Genomic DNA, 25082 nt, shown 5'->3' on the forward strand with positions numbered 1-25082 from the left:
CATGAAAAAAATCTCTGCTGTAATAGCTAAGAAGTTTTGCCTTAGATCATATATAGTGCAGCATGAAGGTTTCAAGTTAATTTACCTTTAGGTAAGAAACAATTAGAAAAGTGACAGGAGGCAAAAAGTAGAGTTAGGTGCTGATTATGCCAAGGGAGAATGTACTTTTAAAATTATGAGGTAACACAGAAGCATAAAGGATTGTGATATGATGCTGGGCAAGTTAATGTAGGTAATATAAAAAAGTGGTTAGCCCAGAATCTTTTAGGCTTGACTCTAAAATATTCCCTGGTGGCCCAGAGGGTAAAGCGTCTGCCTGCAATGTGGGAGACCTGGGTTCAATCCCTGGATTGGGAAGATCCCCTGAAGAAGGAAATGGCAACTCACTCTAATATTCTTTCCTGGAGAATCCCATGGACGGAGGAACCTGGTAAGCTACAGTCCACGGGGTCACAAAGAGTCAGGCACGACTGAGCAACTTCACTTTCTTTCTTTCTTTTTCTAAAATGTTCTCAGAGACAGGCTCTTCAGCAGAGTGCATTTTGCTTGCTTATGCCACCTCCCTTGGGTGTGACCTAACCCTGCAAGGCTGGGAGCTGACCGGACCGTAGAGGCAGGAGATGTTACAGGGCAGCAGTGGGAAGCCAGTTCACTCCCAGAGCTCCTTTCCGGCTTCAAAACCCCTCCCTGAGGGCTCTACTAACAGTATCCAGTCTCCAGTCAGCCAGTATTGAAAGGAGAGAAGTGTAAGTTAAATTAAGCAAATGTCCGCTGTGACTCTGGGAAGGACCACAAGGGAGACTTCGGACTTAAACTTACGTCTGTGTTCTCTGGTTAGGAATGGGGTTTTTCTGTCTGCTGATGGGAAAAGAGGAAAAGATCCTCTCCTCATTGTCCTCCGCCTGTTCTGTCACCAGACCTCAGCAGAAGTTTCTGTGGAACTGTGACATGTGCTAAAAGCAGCAAGGTGCAGCAAATGGTGTTGCCAGCCTGCCAGGGCTGGAAGGCAGTACTGCTGTCCCAGTCTTACCCCATAGGGTAGATTCAGAGAGGACACCCCTGGGGGACAGAAAGAAACACCCTGGCTGTTGCCAGAGGCCACACCCTAAATTTCAGTGGGCTCTTTCAAAATATTGTGTCTGGTACAAACAGAAAAAATCAGGGATTTATTCATTTGTAATTGTTTACCAGGAAAAAGAAGCTTTTTTTTTTTTTTTTTTAATATTCATTCTGATAAGAGTTATAGAAATACTTAACATGTTCTAAACACAAACTTATAGTTACAGAGCAGATGATTAAAAATAATATATAACATTTGTAATGGAAAAAATTGAAGTTTCTCAGAAATAGGGAGCAAATGAAAAATAATATAATCTAGTCTCATTTAATAAAAACTCACCTTAAAATTATTCCTCAGATTTATTTTAATTGAGAAAAAGTATTTTTTTCCCAAAGAAGTAAATGTTCATCTTAGAAAATGCAGGAATTGCAGATAAGCAAAACATAAGAACTGGTAACAGAAAATCCTGTTGTCCAGGAATAATCTCATGATTAACTTCCTGATCATCCCTCTGGATATTTATACTTTTTTTTAAAGCAAAAGTCGGGGTCATATTTTATGCTGTTTTGTAATTGCTTTTTTTTCTATTTAGTATTTGAAACATATTATTATGTCAAAAATAGTATTCTGTGGATAATTTTTTAAATGATTCATATCATTTCATTGTATGAAGACATTCCCAGAGGAATTTTTAAGCCTATTCAGAAATAGGCTTAATTTTTTTTTAAGCCAGAAAAAATAAAATTTAGTCACAGATATTTTTAAGCTTTAACACTTTGTTTCTAGTTTTATAATTTGAAAGAAGAAAATAAAAATTGGGGTAAGAAATTAAAATTTCTTCTCATAATCCCACAACTTAAAGATGTCACTATTTTTGTGTTGTTCTTTGCAATCTTTTTTTCCCCTCTAATCTCTATTTATTTTTTAAAGCAAAATTGCTCATTTATTAAACAAATTAGAAGTCTTTTCTGTATACATGTGAAGATTGGAGAGGGGTTCTTATATTAGGGTTTGCCAGTATTCTCTAAATATGATCAAAGAGAACATCAGTGGGAAATGAGAAGAAACAGTCCACCTGGGGAAAAGAGAGCTGTGGGCTTCTCCCCTGCTCCCCTGCTCCTCTCTGGAGCCAGGTGGAAGAAAGGGAGACCACTGATGCTTCCCAGTCTAAGCCAGCTGCAGGCAGAGCGAGCTGGGGGAGTTGATTGTTTGTGACGATGTGAGATGGAATTGTACCAGCTCATATCAAGAGCAGAGGAAGTTGTTTATACTCTCCAGGGAAGTAATGGGCTGAGGCAATTAGAATTTTTCCACCTCTAACTTCCGTGACTCCTGTATGATGGAGGCAAAGTGGTAGAGGAAAAAACTTTTATCAGGCAGTCCCTCCGGGGTCCTCTGCAACTGCTTGTCTGCTGAGTTGTGGGGATTCTGAGGGGCTCTTCATTCTTGGTGGGGAGCCTGGGAGCCATCCTTGTGGGCCAGGGCTGGTGAGGGGAGATGGGCACCAAGAGGGGCTGAAGCATTTTCTCAGATCTCTTAAGAGAGGAAGGGCACATTGTCCTGAAAGGTAAGCATACTTAATGCCCACCAGACCTAAAACATAGGAGAACCTGGGTGCTAGACCAGCAGCTCAGCACTCCACCCCTCTCCCAAGAGCCTGGAGGCACCCCGGAGTGAGTAACCTCTTTTAGAGTCACTTTTCTTAACATTCCTGCCCTCTTCCGTCCCACATCTCTTTCACTCTCATACAAACATTTATGAAAATTGAATACCGGTTCTGAATGTAACTGCCGGGCAAGGCTCAACAGTGCTAGCTTCGGCTAGGTGCACACCGTCCCAGTCTCCCTGTGCTGCGAGCGGCCCCTCCAGCTGGTGTCCCACTGGCATTCATGGCGTGCCTGCCCCTCTCTGTCTCTCCTTCCCTCCCAGGGTTCTGGCTTGTGTGGACCATCATCATCATCCTGAGCTGCTGCTGCGTCTGCCACCACCGCCGAGCCAAGCATCGCCTTCAGGCCCAGCAGCGGCAGCATGAAATCAACCTGATCGCCTACCGGGAAGCCCACAATTACTCAGCGCTGCCATTTTATTTCAGTACGTACTCCAGAAGCCACCAAACCCGCTCTCCGAGGGAGTGGGGGGTGGGGTCGGGTGTGACACACAGACTGTGGGCCTCAGGGCTTGGCCTCTTTATGCCTAGAGCAGGGTCTCAGAAGTGGGAACAAGAGGGTGTGCACCTTGAGCACAGAGAGGCCAGGGCTGTGGATGTAGCCCCTGGGCCGTTCCATTCCACACTGGCTGGGTTCTCACTGCATCTCTGCTCCTTTAGATTTTTGTTAGGCGTGTTGTTGAATGGTGTATGATATGAATGGAGATTTTGAGGTCAGTGGCCTTGAAATCTCTCCATTTTGCTTCCTGCCATGTGATATGCCTAAGCAGAGGCTGCCATAAAAAGGGCAGGAGTGGGAGGTGATATTGGGATTTCCTGAGAACCAAGAAACTCGGTGATTCACTGAAGGGCACACTCACCTGACTTCCCTGGAGTTCCTTCCACTGATCTCTCAAAGGATTGGTGGAGGCCCAGTGGTGCAGCCTGCCCAAAGGCATTCTGCAGTGTGTTCTACAGAATAAAATAGTCGTAAATTTGGAATTCCTCATCTAGAAGAGTTAAGTGCTTTGCACAGTGGCCGGTGTACAGTAAGTGCTCAATAAATGCTTGTAATCACTGTTATAATTAGATCATCTGTGTCTCAAAGCAGAGGATGACTCACCTGCCATGTTCCTAATAAGCCTTGATGACAGGTCCCTCATCCTGCATTGGTAAGCCACCTGCTCTTGGTCTGAAGCAGGATGAGGTTTAGTATGTCTTTCCAGCCATACTAGGGTGAGAGGCAACACAGCTTTCCAGCCTCCCAGAGAAGGGCTGTCTTCACGATATATATCTGGAAAGTCGCTCACAGCCCTTTGTCCTGCCTGCACCTGAGAGTTGTCACTTGATGGGTATGCTGGGGGTGGGATGAGATACCTGTTTAGTGTGAGCCTGCAGTCTGTCCTGTAACAATTGCCAGTGCAGTAATTTCTCCTCCCTACCTCCCCGTTTTAGGGTTTTTGCCAAACTATTTACTACCTCCTTATGAGGAAGTGGTGAACCGACCTCCAACTCCTCCCCCACCATACAGTGCCTTCCAGCTCCAGCAGCAGCAGCAGCAGCAGCAGCTACCTGCACAGTGTGGCTCTGCAGGCAGCAGCCCCCCAGGCACCGACCCCACGAGGGGCTCCCAGGGGGCTCAGAGCAGCCCCTTGTCCGGGCCCAGCAGAAGTAGCACGCGACCCCCAAGCGTCACTGATCCTGAGCCCTCCGACATGCCAGCAGACCCAGCAGCCACCAAAACCTCTGGCATGGAGCCCGGCGGCTCTGTGGCTGGCCTGGGGGAGGTGGACCCCACGGCCTTCCTGGACAAGGATTCTGAATGTAAGGAGGAGCTTCTGAAAGAGTACAGCTCTGAGCAGGGCAGCGCCCTCCCTGACAACAAAGACAAGACACCTGGCAGACATCGCCGCTTCACGGGTGACTCAGGCATCGAGGTGTGTGTGTGCAACCGGGGCCACCACGACGATGACCTCAAAGAGTTCAATGCACTCATCGACGATGCTCTGGACGGGCCCCTGGACTTCTGCGACAGCTGCAATGTGCGGCCACCTGGCGACGAGGAGGAAGGTCTCTGCCAGCCCTCCGAGGAGCAGGCCCGGGAACCCGGGCATCCACACCTGCCAAGGCCGCCTGCCTGCCTGCTGCTGAACACCATCAACGAGCAGGACTCCCCAAACTCCCAGAGCAGCAGCTCCCCCAGCTAGAGCAGGTCCTGGCTATACCTGAGATCTTGGCGATGCAACCAGGGTAGGGGAAAACCATGCGAGAAGCATTAATAACTGTGTTCCTTCCCCCGCACCCCCTGCTCCTGCATTTTCCTGCATCTCCAGGTACAGTTTGGGGTGTGGGTGGCTTGCCCCCCACAGAAACACAGTGCTGTGGAGGGCTGAGAAGTTACCCTGTGACTCATTCCTCATACCCCACCCCATTCCCCTTTACCTCTTTTAAAGTCACATCTCACTGCCTGCTTGGGTCAGAGAGATGTGTGTTCAAAAGCCCCCAAGGAGGGAATGAGACCGTGCCCTGAGGTGACTCTTGGTGATGGAATGGATGTGCTTTCCGGTGTTAGTTTATGAGAACCTCGCTGCATCTCTGTCCAGAGGAGGTGGCTGGTCTCAGCCCTGGATGAAGAAGGAAGCTCACAGAGGCCCAGGGATTGTCTCCCCTTGCTACCAGCATCTGTGGAGCCAGAATTGTGTTCTGCTGTGGTGGGGAGGAGAGTTGACTGGCAGTTGTGTGGTGGATTGGTAAGGGACTTGTGCTCTCAAATTCCAGCTGACGAGCTCGCGGTGCCAGGGTGTCCTGGAGGGGCCCCTCCCTTCTCAGCAGGATCTGGCTGGCCACAGGCTGGTTCCAGGCTGGAAGATTATATACCTGCCTTTTTTTTTTTTTTAAGAAAAAAAAAAACAACAACAAAAGCAAGCTGAAAACAAGAATTTGACCAGTGGGCAGGCAAGAATTCTGTTTTGGAAAAGGGAAGTTTGTGTCTTTTTCTCAACTTGGCCTTCAAAGAGCCTGGCTATAGTTGAGCCAGGAGATACATAATGTGCAGGCTTGGGTGGGGGCTGTCTCTGGAACTCCTGTGGATGAGCAGGAGGCCCTGCAGTGTGGCAGCGGATGGAGGTGCAACTTCCCGTTGTCTCTGCCCTTTGATCTGCACCCATGGGTGACCAGTGCCCTACCCCCATCCCAGACACACGTCTGCCAGCCTTCACGTCTCACTGTTCTCTACGAACAAATGAGGCTGTGGGTCCTGAGGAAGGGCAGGCCCACAGTCTGGCTCTCACACAGTATTTTCTCTTGATTCTGAATAAGTTGTTTTGTTTATTTGTTTATTTTTTCAAACTGACCACTTGGAATAAGAATGCCTTGGTTATCTGTGGTTTTCATGCCCTTTGCCTGCTCCGCACCACCCCTTGAGTGGGGTATCTGATTTTTGTAGCCTATGTAAAGAGTCTCAGTGGCCCAGATAGGAAGGTGTAGGCAGCCCTCCTGAAGGACCACAGGATCCTTGATTCCTGTAGTTTTGCTTCAGAAACCAGGTGAGCTTTGATAGGAATAATCTGAATGGAGAAAGCAAACTGCCGAAAACAAACATTCCCTGCCCAGCCCTGTTCACATGAAGAGCTTGGTTCTTCCCCCACTCTTGAATGATGATATTCAGAGTAGGCGTTGACGTTTTGGTTAAGAAAGGAAGGTATATATCTGTATATATATGAATACACACGTATCTATGTGTATGTGTGTATATATATATGTATATGTATATAAACACATACACACAAAATAGACAAATCTGAGGCTGTGAGGTGAACAAGTGTCTGCATTTGGAGTCCACAAAACCAAAATCCATGTTGAACAAGTGCAGTCTGTATACGATGACTTTTCCAGTAACCTGTGTGTGTCTGTCCATTGTGTGTGAGCCCCTAGCCCTGTTTTCCTGTGAATATACTTTGAACGGCAGCCACTCTGTTCACATTACCCATGCGTTCGGAGCAGGCGCAGCCCTCTCAAGGTAATTTATTTTACGCATTTACTGTTTACTGAGCAAATGTCTGACTGTGCACTTGGGTGTACTCAGCAGTGCTGTTGACGGCAGTCTCCACGTTTGCCAGAGATACTGTGCTCCAAGTAGAGGTTTTACTCTACCCCTCACTGCAATTTGCACATTGCTCTATGGACACACGGAGGCCTGTGTCCTATTCCCTGTAAGCGGAAAGTGCTCTGAACCTGTCTGCTTTCCCCAGCTGCTCCCAGCCCTCGGCATCAGCCCCCAGGAGGGTCCAGACCCCCTCAGGACAGAGGGCCAAGGTGGAACCTCAGACAGAAGCTTGACTGGATCTTCAAAGTCAAGCTCAGACTGGCTTTGGCCCAGGCATCGGCCCTACCCAGAATTGCCAGGAGGCTTTGATGGCCACCACAGTGCCATAGGGCTTACCTCCCTCTGCTGAGGTCCAGCACGTGGCCGACGTGTGACCAGAGCAGGCAGGAGTGTGCCTGCAGCCCCCCTCAGATGCCTTTCCTGATGCCTTTTTTTTTTAATCCCAAACAACTCACTGAAGTGTCTCAAAGGCTATTAAGTTTTACCAAAATGAACCGTGTTGGAGTTAACTGGTTAAAGGGGTGGATTCTGGCCCTCTGAAGATTCCTTCTCCAGTCAGAGTGGGGAACTGGTCTGCAGGTTTACTGCTGGGTTCACTGCAGTGTCTGACCCTAAAGGCACGAGAAGAAAACGAAAATGCGGCGGGTGGAGCTGGACTCGAGTCCAGTGTCACCGCCTGGCCCCTGCTACATGAGGCTGCCCTGCACACGGAGGCACTGAAGTAGGGAGCTGAAGGACCCTTGAGGGGCCGGGCAGATTTGAGGGAGCCTGGTGTTCCAGGCAAATGAGAAGAAAGGGACGGGTCAAGGGTTTGGTGCTACAGTCGGAAGATTTGCAATTGCTAACACATTCCTGTGTGAGGCACATCACCCTTTGTCAGTTATTGTGAATATGTGTATTTTAAGCAATAAGATTCAGCTGGTCAGACTTTTCTGGGCAGTCTTGGTGACGCATTTCCTGTGCTGTGATTGTTCTGAGGACAGAGTGGCTCTAACCACTGTGAGAAGCCCAAATAAAAAATCCATCCCCAAAACCTGATTACGCTTTTTCCTTGCAATGCTTGTTCCTTTTTCCTTGCAATGCTTGTTCCTTTTTCCTCCTCCCCTTGAGATTCCTCACCTTCTCCACATAGAGGCCAAGAGACATCACAGCCGTCAGGACAGGCACTTGGGCTGAGGGCACTTTCTGTCCTGAGGACTTCCCTCCAAACCCCTTGCTCTGCCAAGGGGATGTTTCTGAGTTCTTCACACAAACAGGTTAAAAGCACATCCCCCGCCAAAAGCAGAAACACATTTTGTTAGAGACTCCGTAGCTAAGACATTTAAAGGAAGCGAGCCCTTCTGGGGAACTCTTGTATTGGTACGGTAGAGTTGTGGGTGGGTATTTGGCCTTGGAATTTAATACACAAAATGCAGCATGGAGCCCCTATTTTGTGCTCAGCACTGTGCTGGGTCCTGAGGAGAATGTGAAAGAAATGTGTAAGACAAGGCCCCTCCTTCTGGAAGTTCAGTTACAGTGGAGAGGACGAAGCAAACTCATGTGAAATAGCTAACCAGCAATGTGAGGGCGGTTGAGAGGAAGTGGGCACTACAGATTCAGAGAAGCTTGAGGAGCGTGGGGGTAGTGTAGGGCTTGCATTCCAGGCAGGGACCACAGAACTGATTTTCAGGCAGCTCGGAGCCACTGGTGTGCCAACATCTGCCATCATGGGCCAATAGACTTACTGTCACTTTACCCTTGCTAAAGACTGTTCTCTTAGCACTTTGAGTCAATGGTATTAAAGTCCCTTCTCCAAGACTGGGAAGGAACAACCTCTGCCTCTACCCAGATGGGTGGAACACCCCGACCCAGCGAGACTTCTCTGGGCCACATGCAGGTGGGCAAAGCATGATGATGAGTACCCACAGAACCCTCCTGTGAGGCCTTGCCTCCCCAGGTGGAGTGATGGGCCAGTAGGGTATGCTGGCAGAGGGTGTTGTCCTCTTTAGCCCCTGGGTTTGCCCAGCAGTCAGCCCTGTGGTTTCTGAGAGTCCAGTAAGGCCAGGCATGCTCCCGGCCCCATCTGACCCTGGGCCAGAGGATGCTGCCCTGGCCCTTCAGTAACTCCGGTGGGATGGCCGCCGCCTAGTTCCTTCTAAACTGCTGGGCTCCTCTAGGTAACCCCAGGGGAGCCATTTAGCATCTGGGGACAGTTACGTTCTGAAGGCACAGGAAGGAACTGGTAGAGCACATCATTCTTAGCTGCTTAAGCTAAGGTCTGAATGGCACAAAAACAAAGTGGTACAGCTATTGCAGGTTGCATACCAGAGGCTGTTCGTGTATTCTTACTGCCCAGGTCGTTAGCGACCCCCTCACAGTACCCCAGGCTCCTGGGTCGCTGAGTTCCTCATTTCTCAAATGAGGTGCAGCATTTGCTGTCTTTACCACCCCTGGTGACCAAGTTCAGGTGGAGACCATACCAGTCCCTTGAAAGCACAAAACTGATTTGATGAACAAGAATTTCAAGAAACACCCTCTATTGTCCAGTTTCCTATATTTTCAGCCGGGGGCAAAAATCAAGGTTTAGCTCAGGAGAAGGAGCAGGAAGTGGGTTTGGCTGACTGTTGAAACCTGCTGGAAACCTGGTTTTCATTGGAAAGGGCTGTGGGTCTTGGGAGATGTTTGGGATACAGTTCCCAGCTGGGACAGGTGACTGGCCTTAAGAGCTGAGCACTTACGAGCACCTATCATGTGCTAGGCATTGGGGATGCAAGTATGCCTTAGACCTGGCCCCTCTTTAGAAGAGCTAATAATAGTCTATCAAGGGAGAAAGCACATGAACAGTTTTAGCAGTACATGGTAAGTACCATGAAGCATGTGTACACAGGATGCTGTAGAGAATGTAGCCCACCTGAGGGTTCAGGGCAGCCTTCCTGGATCCGGGACCTCTAAACTGACTTGCCAGGTGAAGAAAGGTGTAAGGGCAATTCCAGGCAATCAGTCTGCATATTACTGAATGCCTACTGTATGCCAGGTGCTGAAAAGCACCAAAAAAAGTGTGGGAAACCTAAAACAGGAGAATGTAGTGTTGTGTCTAAAACTGTGAGCAGTTGCATCCCTCTAGGTAATTGCCTTCTGGAAAGTGACAGCAGATGAAACTGGAGAGGTAAGCTGGTAATAAAAAGATTTTAGTGTGTCCTTATTTATTGACTTTATTAACACCAGGTCTTTAGTATAAGCATCTTACCTATATTTTCTATTTTAGCCTCAAAGCAGCCCTCTGAAGTATGGACTGTTAATTATTCCTGCTTTATTAATGGGCATGAAGCATTCAGAGGAGTTAATTAACTAGTCCAAGATCACACAGCTGGTGGAGTTGTGGTAGAGCCAGGATTAAAGCTCACATCTATTGATTGCCAAACTACTGCTTAATTAGCTGGCCAGAGAGTGGAGAGTTGTATCCTTTGGGCTCACAAGCCACGTGAAGAACTTTTTCTTTTCAAAGGTGATAGGCAACCAGAGAAGGATGTGTTGAGCAGGGGAGTCCATGTGGTAGCAATTGAATCAGAAACGGCTTCCTCTGGAGCTACTTTATTCCCTCTTCCTCTCCCCTTGCCTAGTTATGGGCCCCCACAGAGGCTCCACACCCAGCCAGCTTTCACCTACCAGAGCCCCTCAGTTTTGAGATGGCAGGTGGTATCTGCTTCAGTAACCCCTTGGAAACACTGTAAAAGATTCAAGAGTTATTTGGACCTTCTTTGTATCTCTTCCTTGCAAGAGTGTTTTGCTCTTCCTCGAAGATTAAAAAAAAAAAGCTTTTGTGGCAGTTGAGAAGAGGATTTTTGTTTGAGCTAAAATTTCTCCTCTTTCTGTATCAGGCTGCTCCTCGCCACAATTTAACCTTCCGTTGTGCATCTTCTCACTAAGGAGTCTCAAGAAACCTAATCCCACTGGAAAATGTTACAGAACACCCTGTTTTGGAACTGTGAAAAGTTGTCTTTGGGGTCTCCACCCACTTCCCAGCTGCCAGCCTGCCCTGGCTCCAGCAGGAAAGGGGGCAGTGGGCAAGGCCATCTGGAGCTGCAAGAGGGGGGCCTCCTGTGGTCCTGTCCTGCATCAGACCCATCTGGATACTGTGGTCCTGTCCTGCATCAGACCCATCTGGATACCTGCTCCCCTCCCTGACGAAGCTGGTAGCCTTTGGGAGGTTTGTGTAAAACCCTTAGAGAAGGTCTGATTTGGTGGGTCTGGACATAGGCACTGATAATAAACCCAGAATCTATTAAGGCACTGAACAGGAAATGCAGATTCATATTTGGTCCTTAGCAACCCTCTGAGGTAAGTGGTGCTATTTCTACACACCCATATTACAGATGAGAACACAGAGGTTCAGGAAGGCCTAGTCAGTGGCCTATGCTCACTGGTCCGTAAATGACTACTCTGAGAGAACTTGCTCCTGCAGCCTGACCTCTTATCTTTTGTAACTTGAAACAGTGTGGACCTTTCTTACACAGCCCTTTCTGCTTTTCTTCCTCACCAGAACCTCAGATAATGGCAGCCCAGGTGTTAAGTTACCCCACTTTCCCAACGAGAAGCCAACAGTGAGCCTAAGAGTCAGAGCCTGAGACCCCTGGGAACCAGAACCTAGGGCCTCCTCCTGCAGGCCTCCCCCCAGCCCTCTAGAGCCTCTGTGATTAGATTCCTGTCCTGAGATGGGTGTTTGTCCCCATGAGCGTCCCTGGAGAGAGGGCTCTTTATATGCTGAGGTTTAGTGGCCACCAGAGGCCGACCAGAACATTCACACACTCACCCACCCACACCCCACAGCTAGGTCACCAGCGAGGGGCTCTTCTCCTCCCCTCAGAACGGGGACTTTGGGGAACCACTCTTCTGAAGGACAGGGACAACCTGTTTCTGCTGCGAAGCCCAGCTTTTACAACGCCTAAGAACTGATCGTTAAATTTTCAGGAGTTTATGAGCTATTTAATCAGAAAACTTATATAAGCTTGCAATTGAGTAAATTATATTTAAAACAAAGGTAATAAATACACAACACTGATCATTTTCTAATTATTTTACTACATTGCTATTATCGATGCCCTTGAGGTTTATGTCTATGTAGGGTGGGAATACTGTATAATGGTATTAACTGTAATATAATGGCAAATAGTATGTTTTGCTACTGTGAGTCTCTTCCCCAGCTCCTGTGTGATATTATATTGGTGGCTGGAAATTGGTCATGATGGGAATGTTCACACCACAGTGATCAGCAAACTACAAATCAGGGCTGTTCCCTCCCACCAGCACCAAATAACTTGTGTTGTTTAATGTTTATTTGCTATCACACCACTACTCTGGTTAAGGGCAGTCTGAGGCTGAAAAGGTGGCTGTAGGGTCTTGATGAAGACCTTCGAGCTTTGCCAAAGATCTGGATTTCCTTCTGCATAAGGAGTTAGGGTTCTTTTATCACCAGACCAATTAGTTGAGTGACGTAGAGCATCTGACTCATTTCTCTTGTGTGTCTAACCTTCTGCTTGTCAGGTTGTCATTCAGCCAAAAGAACACAAGAGGGCTCAGTCTTGAATTCCAGAGATGCTGGGGCAGACAGTGTCCCTGGAGGTCTCCGCACCCATTTGCAGCTCAGGCAGGTGCTCAGATGCACATGCGATTCTACACCAAGGAACAAAAGCTGAGCACTAAAAGGATTTAGGTCAGTAGGAAAAGGCCTTCCAGGCAGGGGAAGGGCAGTTTGGGCAGGTGTCAGAGGTCACTTCCTGAAAGGACACTCAACTCTACCCTCTCTTCCCAGCCAGACAGCCAAGCCCTTCTGCACAGATGCAGAAGACCTGTGGGTAGAGCGTGCTGGCTTCTCATTCCACATCACTGAAATATCCTGGGTTCTTGCCCCAGCCCTGCTGCTGAGTCGCTGGGTGATTTAGGGCACGTCATCCCCACATGCCTGCCCCCCTGGCCCTCAGGTTTCTCCTCTTCACCTCTCATTTCACGGCCAGTCAATGGTCTGAATCAGTAGTTGGGGAGTGGTTGATTCCATCCCAGTTACACTCGCCCACCTCTTCTAAAGGGGATGTTGTTTACCTGTTCCTTTCAGAGTCTGAGCAGATTGGATCACTTCCCTCCTCCAGCTGGGACGCTCTCCACTTTCTGAGCTGAGGGGTTGCTCAGCTCTGGATCAGCGACCGGCCGATGGGGTCAAGGGACCCGTGAGAAGGACGGTGCCACCTCCAGTTTAACCTCTCTCATCAGCTCACGGGTGGTGTCATCTCTCTCGGCTGCATGTGCTGGGGGCTGAGTCAGCCACAGCTGCCCACCGTCTCCTCTGGGCTCTTTAGCAAGGCCTCAGGGTCATGGGCCAGGGAAGGCTAGGACTGAGTTGGGGGACAGGAGTCAGGTACCCCTGGATTAGCAAAGCTCTCTGAAGGAAGAAGATGCTGCTGTGATGGAAAACTTTGACCCTCCCTCCTTGTGGGGCTCCCTTGATTTCGTCTGTCTGGAACTTGGCCAGGAGGGTCTCAATCTTGCCCTGCCAGCTGGTCCAGAGCCCTTCTCCAGTCGGAAGGATTGGGTCGCTGATGATCTGACCCTGGTCTGGCTGGCGCCAAGGAGCTGTGGTTGGGGCCTCTGTCTAGGCTAAAGAGCAAGGGCCAGTTTCTCCCAGGGCATCTCAGGACATCGTTTCCTTGCAGACTGGTGAGCAGCCAAGGTTTAAAGATGCTGGTTTTAAGGTTTGAAGAAGGTTCTGTTTTCTAGTAAGACGTTTACAGACTTCCTGGGGTTTGGGGGTGGGGAATGGGGACAGAGCCTCAGTGCTTCAGCAAAAGGCTGCTGTGGAAGCCCTTCCCTGGTCATGGTTACTCCAGTACAGAACAAGGAAAAGGAGACCTACCAGTCTTTGGGGAACAAGACAAGAGGGAGGGGTAGTGGTGGGTTGAGTTTGTGGATTACAGACACCTCTCCCAAAGACAAAGCTTTGAAGTACACACAGCAATCTCTGGATCAAAGCCAACATGACCTGCTGCTCTACTTTCAAAGTGTAAACTCAATCCCACTATGTTTTGCCATCTCCACTGCCATCCCCAGGGTGTAAGCCACCATCGTTTTGCTCTCAGGGACCAGTACAACCTCCCCCCGCAGCCCCACTCTCATCTCTCTGCAGACCAGTTTCCACTTGGATGATTTTTTAAAAATATGAGCCAGACATTTCCACCTAAATGTATAAACCCTCCTATGACTTCCTTTCATATCTGGACTAGAAACCAGAACTCCTTTCTCCTACTTGGAAACATTCCGCGGGGCCTGGCCCTGCCTGCAGTCTGACTTCATCAGGGACCATTCTTCCCCTCATTGGCTCGAGCATTGGCCTCTCCTACCTTGAGAGCCTCTTCCCTGATGCTCCCTCAGCGGTGGGCACCTCCCCCCAGTCTTCATGCCTCCCCCACCCTTTCATTCACAGCAGCCTCCCCCACCTCAGCCATTCCCCTTGCACCATCAGCACTGAACATAACTGACTCCAAATTGACTCCAAAGCACTTATGAGTCTCTAGAATGTTCATTTGTCAGCCCTCACTAGAATTTTAAGTTTCATGAAACCAAGGAGCCTGAGGGTCCAAATAGTAGGTGGCCCATAAAATACTTGTTGAAAGAAACGAGTGAACAAATGAGTGAGCTGCTCAGATGCCTTTGGAGAAAGAAACTGTTTTATGTACATCACTGCCAGGGCTGCAGGCTGGGAAAGAAGGCAGAGAGGGCGGGGAGGAAGAAGGAATGGTGGGAGAGGATGGGGGAGCTCCTCTAATTCTGTGCGGTGGGGGTCACATAGGGTGGAGTCATGAGGTGCTACCCTCAGCCTGGGCTTCCTTCCAGGCCTGGCGCACCTCGATCTTCACCTTGAAAGGTTTGATCTGCAAGACGAGACTGGCATGGCCCTCCAGAGAGGGTAGCTTCCCATCATCCGGGATCTCCAGGTTGAACCTCTGCAGCAGCCAGGACATGAAGAGGAAGAGCTCCTGGCGGGCTAGCATCTCACCTACGCAGGAGCGGGGTCCTGCTCCAAAGGGCAAGTAGCTTAATGATGGCGAGATGAGTTGCGCCCCCGTGGGGTCCAAGAAGCACTCTGCAGACACGGGGAGGCGTCAGCCAGGGGCCAGGGTCAGTGTCAGTAGAGGAGTAGGGGGAGGACAAGCCCTGCCTGGGGAGCCCCAGTCGGAGAAGGTGGACAGCCTTATTTGGGTGGGGGGGGGGCGGCAATCTTAGGAGAGATAAATGCCCTGCTCTCAGGTAGCCCTTAATCACACAGAGAAGATGGAATATTCAGGAAGGATGAAAAGGTGTATTAAACATGAAAATGGCACCATCCCACAGGAGAGGGGGCTGACTTCACAGGAGACATATGCCTATGGGCCTTCTCAGAAGAGGAGGCTGCAGTTGGCGGAAGGAGAGTGGGGAACCCAGCTGTGAAGAATCTGGGTAAGTGTAGGGTAGGCTAGGGGTGTCAACAGGTCCATGTAGTGGGAGTCAGGAGTCTTCTAGCAGGAAGCTTGGCAGAAGGGAAGCAATGCTGGAGAGGTGGGCACAGAGGGGGCTGTGTGGCTGGCGGGGCAGGACAGAACAGGGACTCACCGGGCATGAACAGGTCGGGATGCTGCCACTCCTTCTCACTGTGATGCAGTGCCCACAGGTTGACCACAACGTCTGTGCCTTTGTCAATGGTAAGGTCGCCAATGCTGCTCCAGAGAGGGAGAGGAAAAGAGGGTCTGGAGTATCGTTCTTCCCCACCTTCTCTGCCCCAAGTCTCCGTGGTCATTACCCTGGGGAAAAGAGTCCTTTGCTCCCTCATGCCCGCTCCCTCATGCCCACTCCCTCATGCCCACTCCTGCATCTTCTCCTCAGCTTCTGCCAGATTGAATATGAATCCAGCCCTCTCTTCCTGAGTAGCACTTAGGATCAACACTTGTGGGTCTGTTAGGGCCTGTGGGTGTGCATATTGAGCTGGTGCGTGTGTGCATGAGTGCGTGTGTGTGTGTGTGTGTTGCGGCTTTTGGATTGGGTAGGAGCACGTGTCTCCCAGGCAGCGGGCAGCTTCTGAGGGAGGTCAGGTCGATGGGTCAGTGGGTGTCAGTGGGTAGGAGACACACTGGTCAGTAGGTCGTGGGTACGATGATCGGTTGACAGTGGTTGACTGTAGGTTGACCAGCCAGCTGGAAGGGTCAGATGCTGGGGGAGGGACCAGGAGGGTTGGGTGTTCCTGGGAGGGAAGGCACACCTGGAGTCAATGACAGCCTTGTGGGGGATCAGCGTAGGGGCCACAGGCCGGATTCGGAGCACTTCTCTGATGGTCGCCTCCAGCAGGACAAGGCGGTTCCGGTCACTGATGGTTGGGGTGCGATTGAAACCTATAATCTGGTCAATGTCATCCTGGATCCTCTTCTTCAACTGGGGGCCAGAACAGGGTGGATGTTACCAGGATGTATCAGCCCAGGAGGAGCAAGGGCTTAGAAGAACCTACTGTCACACCCAGAAGGGCAAGACCCTTCCCAGAGGTGGCTCTACAACCCTGGCTTTGCTTGCAGAAGATGAGGCAGCTCCACCCAAAGGCCAGAGCCAACCACTGCTTGGGTAAAGGGTGCAGCACAGTCATCCTGCGAATCCTGCGAAGAACCCCCGAGATACTGACTCTCCCTTTCTCTGGAGCAGAGGTGAGTGTGCCTGGGGTCAGGAGTGCTTGGGAAGGCTCGGGTAGAGAGAAACTCACTGAAGGATGGTGTAGCAGGTAGGCCACGATCCACTTTATCACAGACGTGGTGGTCTCCACACCAGCCCCGAAGATGTCCCCTATAGTAGCGAGCATGTGTCTATTTGAAAGCAGCTTTGAATCCTGGTCTGGGCCAGCATTGTTATTGTCTGCATTCACCTTGGCTTGGATCAGTATGTGCAGCAAGTTAGTGATGGAATCACTGCTGAAGTTCTCCTGGTTGGGTGAGATTGGGGGACGATGAAGAGAAAGGAGCCCCATCTGCAACCCCTGCCATACTCTCACCCAGACTGTAGACACAAAGGCTTCTCCCACTTGGAAATGAGGGAGTGGAGTGAGGCTAGTCAGGACCCATGAACTGGTGGAAGTGGAAAAAGCACTGGGCCCTCTTTAAATTTGCAGGGTGGATGGGTCCCTTCAGGGTCCTCTGCAGTTCCTCACTTCTCTACTCTTATTTATTTATTTTTATATTTATTATTAAGTCAGGATTATTGAGCACCGACTCTATGGCAGGCTCGCGGCTAGGTGCTGGAGCTCCTACACTGTCCAAAATGGACCCTACCCTGCTCTCCTGCCACTTTCCACCTGACTCGTCATCTCTTCTGCTCCATCACCTACCTGACATTTTTCAAGGATTTCATTCAGCAATTCATTTCGCATTTGAACACAACCCTTCATCTTTTCCATGGCTTTGCTGGGGAAAATCTGCAAAGTGGAAATGTTAGATTCTCCCTGGTGAGTTCCCACTCTAACCTCAACCTTCAGCCAGAATGGAAAGCAGGACAGGGACCCAGAATGGGACCATCGGTGACAACCAGGACAATTCCAAACAAGGGAGAAAGGAGTCACCTCCCCTCCCCCTTCAATCAAACGTCTAGCACTGACTGAGACTTTACTCAGGTAACACAGACTTGAGTCTCACGGCATGATTAAGTTCCTTAACTTTTTGAAGCCTGTATTTTCATCTGCATGGGGATAATAAACCCACTTCCAAAGGGAATGCATGATTAATGCATGTGGAGCTTTGGGACTGGCACATGGCATTTCCCAGGTGCTCAGCGGGTAAAGACTCTGCCTGCAATGCAGGAGACGTGGGTTCAATCCCTAGGTTGGGAAGGTGCCCTGTAGAAGGAAATGGCAACCCATTCCAGTATTCTTGCTTTGGAAATCCCATGGACAGAGGAGTCGGGTGGGTAACAGTTGTGGGGTCTCAAGAGTCAGACACGACTGAGTGAGTAAACAACAACACCAACAACGTTATCATGAGTATTAAAACCCATAATTTAAAAGCTAAACCTATTTCTGTAGAGAAGCAGCAAGATTTTGAAGAGTCAGAGGAGGTAGAGGTCACTGTAATTGAGGTCGTCAGAAAAAAATGAGGTCTGGAGTGAACCGTAAGAGGAAAGAACTGGGGATACGATCAGGGTCTGCTGAGGTCTGCCCATAGGACCTGGCCCCATCCTCACCTTCAGCACAGGGAATATGTCTAACAGAACTTCCTTGCTCAGAACCTCCAGGATGCCATCATTGACATTTTGTATGGCCTTCAGGGCAGGATCCTCATTCTTGAAGGAGAAGTTGAAGCAGATAAAGCTGATTATGTTGGTCACCGCCAGAGAGAGAGGCTCGGACAGATCTATGGCCTCTCCATGCTGGGTGGCCAGGAAATCACAGAGCACATTGGCTTCCTGATTAACTGGGGAGAGAGAGGGGTGTGAGGGAAGGAGTTGAGTCATCCCTTCACCGCCATCTCGACCAGTTCCATCTGAATCGAAGAGAGCAGATGTCCAGCAGATGGCAGTGGTAGCCAAGAAAATGTGGAATGGAGGTACCAGAACCCTCTCCCTCCCCAACCCTCTGCAGGTTCCTTCAGCCCAGGGCCAGCCAGGCACTCACTGATCTTCTCTAACTTCAGGTTGCCATCCTTGAACAGGGCAAAGGCATTCAGTGCCAGCTTCCGATGCAGCTGCCAGTGGGCACCATGGTCGGCAAAGGCAATGCCCTTTTGGTTGTCTGACAGGATGTCTAGAGTGGCCTTTGGAAAGCAGAAAAGGACATAGGACTCAGACACCATCCACCTGCCCTCCCCGAGGGCAATGAGGCTGGTAGCTGTTGCGCAGCCTCCTTATAGAGCTCCCTGCTTCACTCCACCCTGACTGCAAGGCCTTGGCAGGACAGAACCTATGGCCTGATACTCCCAGTTCCAACAGAGAGACAGAGTAAGGCAAAAGGAGGAACCCTGAATTAGATTGTTCAGATCAATGACAGGGTGAGGCAGCTGTGATGGGATGGACTCTCTAAACTTGTAGGAGCAGAGATTGAGGACACACCAGGCCCCTACCCTTCCCTGGGTCCTCTGGGGATGGGGGCAGCTAAAGGCACAGCAGCTGAGCCCCCTTTAGATCTCCCTTCCATTGCTAGCCATGTGCCCAATACAGGCCCACATCGGGAGAGGCACATGTCTTATCCACCCAGCCTAGACATGGGCCAAGCTGCTTCTGCCCAGAAGACCCCCAAAACTATACAGGGTCCCCCAGACCTTCTGTCCTCTATCCCCATATCTGCAGGCCCCATCAGACTAGCCGCCTCCTTCTTCTTTGCCCTGGAGAGAAGAAGCCCAGCAGAGATGGGAGAGGGTAGTTGGCCCAAGAACCAGGCCGACTGGCCCAAGCAAAGAAGAGTCAAGCCTTGGTCTGATCAAAGATGAGCAGCCAGGGGGCATTGCCCAGGACATTCAGGGGAGTCCCCTCAGCCAGGTGCTGTATTGGAGGCTGGCAGTGTTCCTGGTTGACTAGCTCCTACTCCCTTCTGCCCCCGGGAACAAACAGAAAGCTCGACAGGTTGAATCTTCAGCGTCCTCCCCAAAAGTGCTTGCATAGGTCAATTCCCCAGGGCTGGAGCAGCTCGAGGAAGCCCCAGGGAAATAGTGATCCCAGCCCTCCAAGAATCAGGGTACTTCCCCCTCACAACTTTTTGCGGAGGACAGGAATCACTAACCCGTTTTCCATGTGAACAGTGTTCATCAAGGCTAGTTATTGAGAACTTCCAGCACTGGGCTAAATGCTTTACAGGTACTCTTTCAGTGAATCATGAGAGCTCAGATTTCAGGCTCAGAGAGCTAGACTCTTGGGCTTTCCAAGTGGCTTAGATGATAAAGAACTTTTACACAATGGGTGAGACCTGGGTTCGATTCCCGGGTCAGGAGGCTACCCCAGAGTAGGAAATGGCAACCCACTCTAGTATGCTTGCCTGGAGAAATCTGTGGAGAGAGGAGTGTTGTGGGCTAGTCCATGGGGTTGCAAGGAGTCGGTCAAGACTCAGCAGCTCACACTTTCACTTTTTCAGCTGGGAGAGATGATGTTGTAAGGGCTCCCTGACCCCCTCAAACCACCACTCCCACCCTGTCCCACCTCCAGAAAAAGCCAGAAAATAAAGTCTTCCTTTAATTCTTCCTGCCTAGCTTAGAAGCTGGGTGAAGTCTGAGGGGTCGCTCCCCACCCACAGCCCCACCAGGCTGTTATTGGAAGAATCACAGGTTGCTGGAACTAGAAGGGGCATTGCAGGCATGGCCTTGGCTGAAGAGCTCAACGTGCCCAGGGGCTGGTGAGGGGAGGGGTCAGAGGCATTACTTACCACTTTGGGACGCCCAGAGAATTCCTTGCCCTTCTTGAGAAGCACCTCCCTGGCCAACTGGTGGTGTCCAATCATCACAGTCGTCTTGGAACCCAAACGAAAGGAATAGATGGGGCCATATTTTTCCTGCAGCTTGAAGAAGTTCTTGTGCTGCTGGCCACGTCTGGGGAGGAACGGCAGGCTGCCCACCAGGGGCAGGGATGGGAGGCTCCTGGGGTACTTGGCACCAGAGTGCTTGGTCTTGGGCCAAAATAAATAGGCGAGGGTGAGCAGAAAGACAGCCAGGAGCAGCCACATTGTGTCTGGGTAGCAGCAGTCAGGACAAAGAGCTGTGGAGTGGCTTCAGCCATCTTAGGGTACAAGAAGGCCTTTTTAAGGGCTCCCCTGACCTTCTCCTTGACTTTATGTTAATGCTCACCTTGTGGAAGTTTATCCTGCAGCACAGCCAGGAGTCCTCTTCCAGAATGGGGAAGGGAGAGGAGGCTTCTTTCAAGAGCTGGCTCCACACCAGGGCAAACCCCTAGGGGAGGGGCTAGGTAAGGGCACAGATAGCTAGTCCCTGTCCCTTGCTCACTGTCCATCAACGTCTCCAGAGTGGGCAGAAGCAAATGATATCTGGATCAGGAATCATGACTCGAGACTCTCTGTATTACGAAATCACAATCAACAGACAGCTATCCAATTTTATCAGCTGAGCAAAGTGAGGCTTCCCAGGGTAAGGCTTGAATAAAGTCACACAGATAGTGATGCATTGAATGCAGTTCTCTTCATTCCATGTTTGCTGCTTTTGCCTGGGGGAGTGAAACCCTTGGGTTGAGATCAGGGGCCCTATTGTCAGACGGGTTTAGCCTCAAATTCTAGCTTAACCCCTTTCTTGCTATATGACTTAAAAAGGTTTAGTATGTTAAAGTATACATAGCATGAAATTTGCCATTTTGAGTGTACAATTCAGTAGCATTGAATATACTTCACAGTGTTGTACAGCCATCACCACTGTCTACTTCCAAAACTGTTTTCTTAACCCCAAACATAAAGTATATCCACGAAGCAATAACTCCCCCTTCGCCTCCCCCCAGGCCCTGGTAAACTCTAATCTGTCTCTGTGAATATGCCTATTTCACTTAAGTGGAATCATATAACATTTGGTCTTTTGTGACTGGCTTGTTTCACTAGGCGTAATGTTTTCAAGGTTCATCTACTTTGTAGCATACGTCAGAACTTCATTCATTTCCTAAATATTTGTTTATTTGGTTGTGCTGGGAGTTGGCTGCAGTACTCAAGATCTTTAGTCTTCATTGCAGCATGTGGGTTCTAGTTCCCTGGCCAGGGATTGAACCTGAGCCCCCTGCATTAGAGGTGTAGAATCTTAGCCACCGGACCACAAGGGAAGGCCCCTCCACTCCTTCTTATGACTGAACAATCTTCTAGTAAGCGGGTATGCCACCTTTCGTTTGTTCATCCTCAGTTGATGGACACTTAGGTTGTTTCCACTTTCGGCTACTGTGAATAATGCTGCTATGGACAGGGGTGTACATGTCCACAGCATGTACATAGTATCTATTTGGGTCCCTGTTTTCAATTTTGGGGGTGGTAAATACGTGGAAGTGGAATCGCTGGGTCATATAGTAACTCTATTGTTACTTAACCTGTTTTACGGAGAAGGAAATGGCACCCCACTCCAGTGTTCTTGCCTGGAAAATCCCAGGGACGGGGGAGCCTGGTGGGCTGCCGTCTCTGGGCTCGCACAGAGTCGGACATGACTGAAGTGACTTAGCAGCAACCTGTTTTAAAATTCAGTTTCCTCTCTATAATGGGAATAACAGTGGAATATACTTCTTGTTTTTTAAAGTTTAATGTTCATTTATTCATTTATTAATCAATTAATTAACTATTGGCTTCCAAGACCTTAACTTTTCAAAAGCCCTTTGTTCCCAACGTTAGTGTGGACGATGCTCTTGCAGGATGCCTTTCCTTTTGGGTCTTAGACAGGTAATGGAACGGGTGGTCTGGGGATTGGGTTCGGAAAGGGAAGGGGGTGGGAGCTTACTTATCGCACTACTGCTTTGGGTGGAGGGAGCCTTTTAGAAAATGTCTCGCAGTTATAGCAGGCCAGCTCCCTTACAGAATTTTCCAGGCTTTTCTTCCTGCTTTCTAGTTGCTCCTTACTCCCCTGGCCACCGGCTTCTTAACCCCCATGTATCCCTGAGCTCTTGCTGGATTATCTGTTCTGATTTTCTATGAGACACCGTAAAACCATTGCCAAAGCCTTAGTGAGGAAACAGTTGAGGGGTGAGGCCGGGAAGGGGAGAGGCGGAGCAGGATTCCTGATCAAAACCCCTTTTATTCCTTCTCCATTTTGATTGGGTTAGTGAGCAGCGATTTCTTCACAGTTCTCTGCTTCTGAAGAGATTCTGAGTTGGGGTGGGGGGCCTTCTTTTAAAGGGAAGGGCTCCTTTTAGAGACTTTCTCCTTTTAAGCCTGTGGTCAGGGCTGTGGGTCCGAGGGACGTCCTGAATGTTTCAGAGGGGTGGGGGTGGGACTGACCACACTCTGGTCTTCCTGATGGATTTTTCCAAGCCAGCAGACCCCCGTGGCAGAGACTTGAGTACTTGCGAGCTGCCGTTTGAAGTAGGGGCACTTGAGTTATAGCCGGTAACCTAGTGTGGAATGAGAAAACAGTAGCGACCAACTGCGGTCTTCTGAGAACACAGCTGTTGCCAACTATTTGTTCCAGGGCTTCTGAGATCAGGCCACCCCCGCCCCCTCTTTGGTCTGAGAGGCAAGTCTGTATTGGAATGTGTAGCTGTAATCAGCAGCGGCTGTAAGCGGGGGTGGGGACAGACACACACCATTCTGCTGCCTGTTCCTGGGTGAGAAAAAGCCACAGATGTGATCAAACCAGAGTCTTACAAAAGAAATATATATGCTTCTAGGGACTGCTGTTTAACCTCATGCTTAGAACAAGACTAGAGTGTCCCTTGGGTGGCCTGAAATTCTTCTAAAAGTAAGCTTTTCTGAAAAGCTCCACATGTTCTATTACTGCTTTTGTTACTGTTCAGAGTTCCTTTGATGCAGAGACAGGCAGAGAGAGTGGGGACCCTATTGGAGCACTTCCTCTGTCCCTCAGGAAGGGCTGTCCTTTTGACTTGTGGGCAGAGTAAGCCCTGGCGAGGATTTTGAGCAGTGTTGGAAATAGGAAGCATCTCATGCTATGTCAGCAGGTGGGGAATGCTGCTGCTGCTGCTGCTGCTAAGTCGCTTTAGTCGTGTCCGACTCTGTGCGACCCGAGATGGCAGCCTACCAGGCTCCTCTGCCCATGGGATTTTCCAGGCAAGAGCACTGAAGTGGGGTAACATTGCCTTCTCCGAGATATATATATATATATATACACATACACACACACGCGCGCGCACATATATGCTTTCATATACTATTTCCCTCTTAATACACATTACACATCTATCTTATGTGGATTGTGATTCTGTTTCTCTGGTAGTTGTGCTGAGGCTTACAGAGGTAAGCCACTTGTCCAAGGTTGATCAGCTAGCTAGGGAAACTAGCTAGGTCATTAACGTTTGTTTGTTTTTGGCTTTTTTTGTTTGGTTGGTTGATTGGTTTGTTTTGTTTTAAAATTTTCAAACCCAGGCATTTTGATTCCAAAGCCTGGTGTTTTCCTTGTTATCTACCGGTGTCTATGAAAGTGGAGTTGGATTAATGCATTGCTCCCACCGGGGCATGTTTTCTGAAGTTTATTTCTAGGTGGCCCAGGTACCAAATGAGACGCGTGTCTCTGAGTACCCTTTTGCTCTTTACTCTGTGGAAGATTCTCATGCACATTGCATCTACTGAATAATGCCAGTGCACTTAATGAATGTGGATCTGGCACAGAGGATAAATAAAGCACCGTGCTTCTTCCTAGAAATCACACTCTAGTGCAGTAGTTCTCAAATGCATAAAAATCACCTAGGAGTGGGGTGATTAGAATATAGATTCAGTAGGTGTGGGGCCAGGGCCCAGGAATCTTCATTTCTATTAAGTTCCCCAGGTGGTTCAGACCTGGTAATATCTGGCCACACTTGGAGAGATTCCACCTCAACTTGGCCCACACCCCTCACCCCCTTCCCTGCACTTTAGTAACTTTGGTATAATTATAAGACAGTGTGCTAAGCCTGAAACAGAGGACCCCCAGGGACTAGGACAGCAAAGGCTGGGAAAGCATCAGGCTTGGGGAGCAGGATGGGCATGGAAGGCTTTCCTAAGAAGGTGATACTTGATCTGAGTCTCGAAGGATGAGTAGGAGTTTACCAGACATATGAGCCAGGGAAGGAGCATTCCAGACATATCAGATTGGGAGTGTTGTTTTTGTTTTCTCCTGCAGATGAGAAACGACACTGTCATCGATGAGTCTTGGTATTAGGTATTCCTGAGATAAGACAAGGACCTTGCTTCAGCAAGTACTGGTGTCCTTTATGACACAGAGAAGGAAGGAAAGCATGAGGGGCCTCAATCCAATAATGAGTGTGGCATGAATTCAGTGTCTATAAAGGGCAGCTAGGCCTTGTTGTTGTTTAGTTGCTAAGTTTTATCCTGCACCTCTGACTCTTGCAGCCCTAATGGCCTGTAGCCCACTAGGCTCCTCTATCCATGGGATTTCCCAGGTGAGAATACTGGAGTGGGTAGCCATTCCCTTCTGCAAGGGATCTTCCCAACCCAGGGATTGAACCCATGTCTCCTGCATGGCAAGTGGATTCCTTACCACTGAGCCCCAGGGAAGCCTTAGGCTGTTTTAGTTCTTCCAGTTAAGGACAGCTAAGACAACACCCTGGAAGCTACAGGGTTGACTAGAGAACAGTGTTTGTGCTTACTGGGGCTGAAGTTCTGAAGAGAATCA

At 49.5% G+C, this 25082-nt stretch overlaps 2 protein-coding genes across 3 annotated transcripts in view; one reads left to right on the top strand and one right to left on the bottom strand.

The window, feature by feature from the left end:
* The window catches only part of WBP1L (WW domain binding protein 1 like), a 58570-nt gene extending 50727 nt beyond the window's left edge, over window positions 1-7843 (top strand). For both annotated transcript variants that reach the window (XM_019988582.2, XM_019988583.2), the window contains exons 3-4: window positions 2990-3151; window positions 4161-7843. In XM_019988582.2, the coding sequence (XP_019844141.1) occupies window positions 2990-3151; window positions 4161-4912 (914 nt within the window). In that variant the 3' untranslated portion in view covers window positions 4913-7843. The remainder of the gene's footprint in view (window positions 1-2989; window positions 3152-4160) is intronic.
* A 6689-nt stretch (window positions 7844-14532) lies between these two features.
* On the bottom strand, window positions 14533-20521 carry CYP17A1 (cytochrome P450 family 17 subfamily A member 1). Its single transcript, XM_019988586.2, has 8 exons — window positions 20192-20521; window positions 18455-18593; window positions 18025-18254; window positions 17177-17263; window positions 16559-16774; window positions 16070-16239; window positions 15427-15530; window positions 14533-14920 (listed from the first exon to the last, which is right to left on the bottom strand). Exons 1-8 carry the CDS (start codon window positions 20486-20488, stop codon window positions 14634-14636), a joined length of 1530 nt encoding a protein of 509 aa, XP_019844145.2. The 5' UTR covers window positions 20489-20521; the 3' UTR covers window positions 14533-14633.
* Between the last annotated feature and the right edge of the window lie 4561 nt (window positions 20522-25082).

The sequence above is a fragment of the Bos indicus genome, chromosome 26, assembly GCF_029378745.1.
Source record: "Bos indicus isolate NIAB-ARS_2022 breed Sahiwal x Tharparkar chromosome 26, NIAB-ARS_B.indTharparkar_mat_pri_1.0, whole genome shotgun sequence".
NCBI classification, from domain to species: domain Eukaryota; kingdom Metazoa; phylum Chordata; class Mammalia; order Artiodactyla; family Bovidae; genus Bos; species Bos indicus.

What these genes read in the sequence shown, in the direction of transcription:
- CYP17A1 (XM_019988586.2), bottom strand. Translation starts at nt 20,488, where the DNA reads ATGTGGCTGCTCCTGGCTGTCTTTCTGCTCACCCTCGCCTATTTATTT. An exon ending in AAGGCTGTCATTGACTCCAG is followed by an intron (nt 15,531 to 16,069) that starts GTGTGCCTTCCC and finishes TCTCTGGAGCAG; the next exon opens with CATTGGCGACCTTACCATTG. An exon ending in TCCCGACCTGTTCATGCCCG is followed by an intron (nt 14,921 to 15,426) that starts GTGAGTCCCTGT and finishes CCGTGTCTGCAG; the next exon opens with AGTGCTTCTTGGACCCCACG.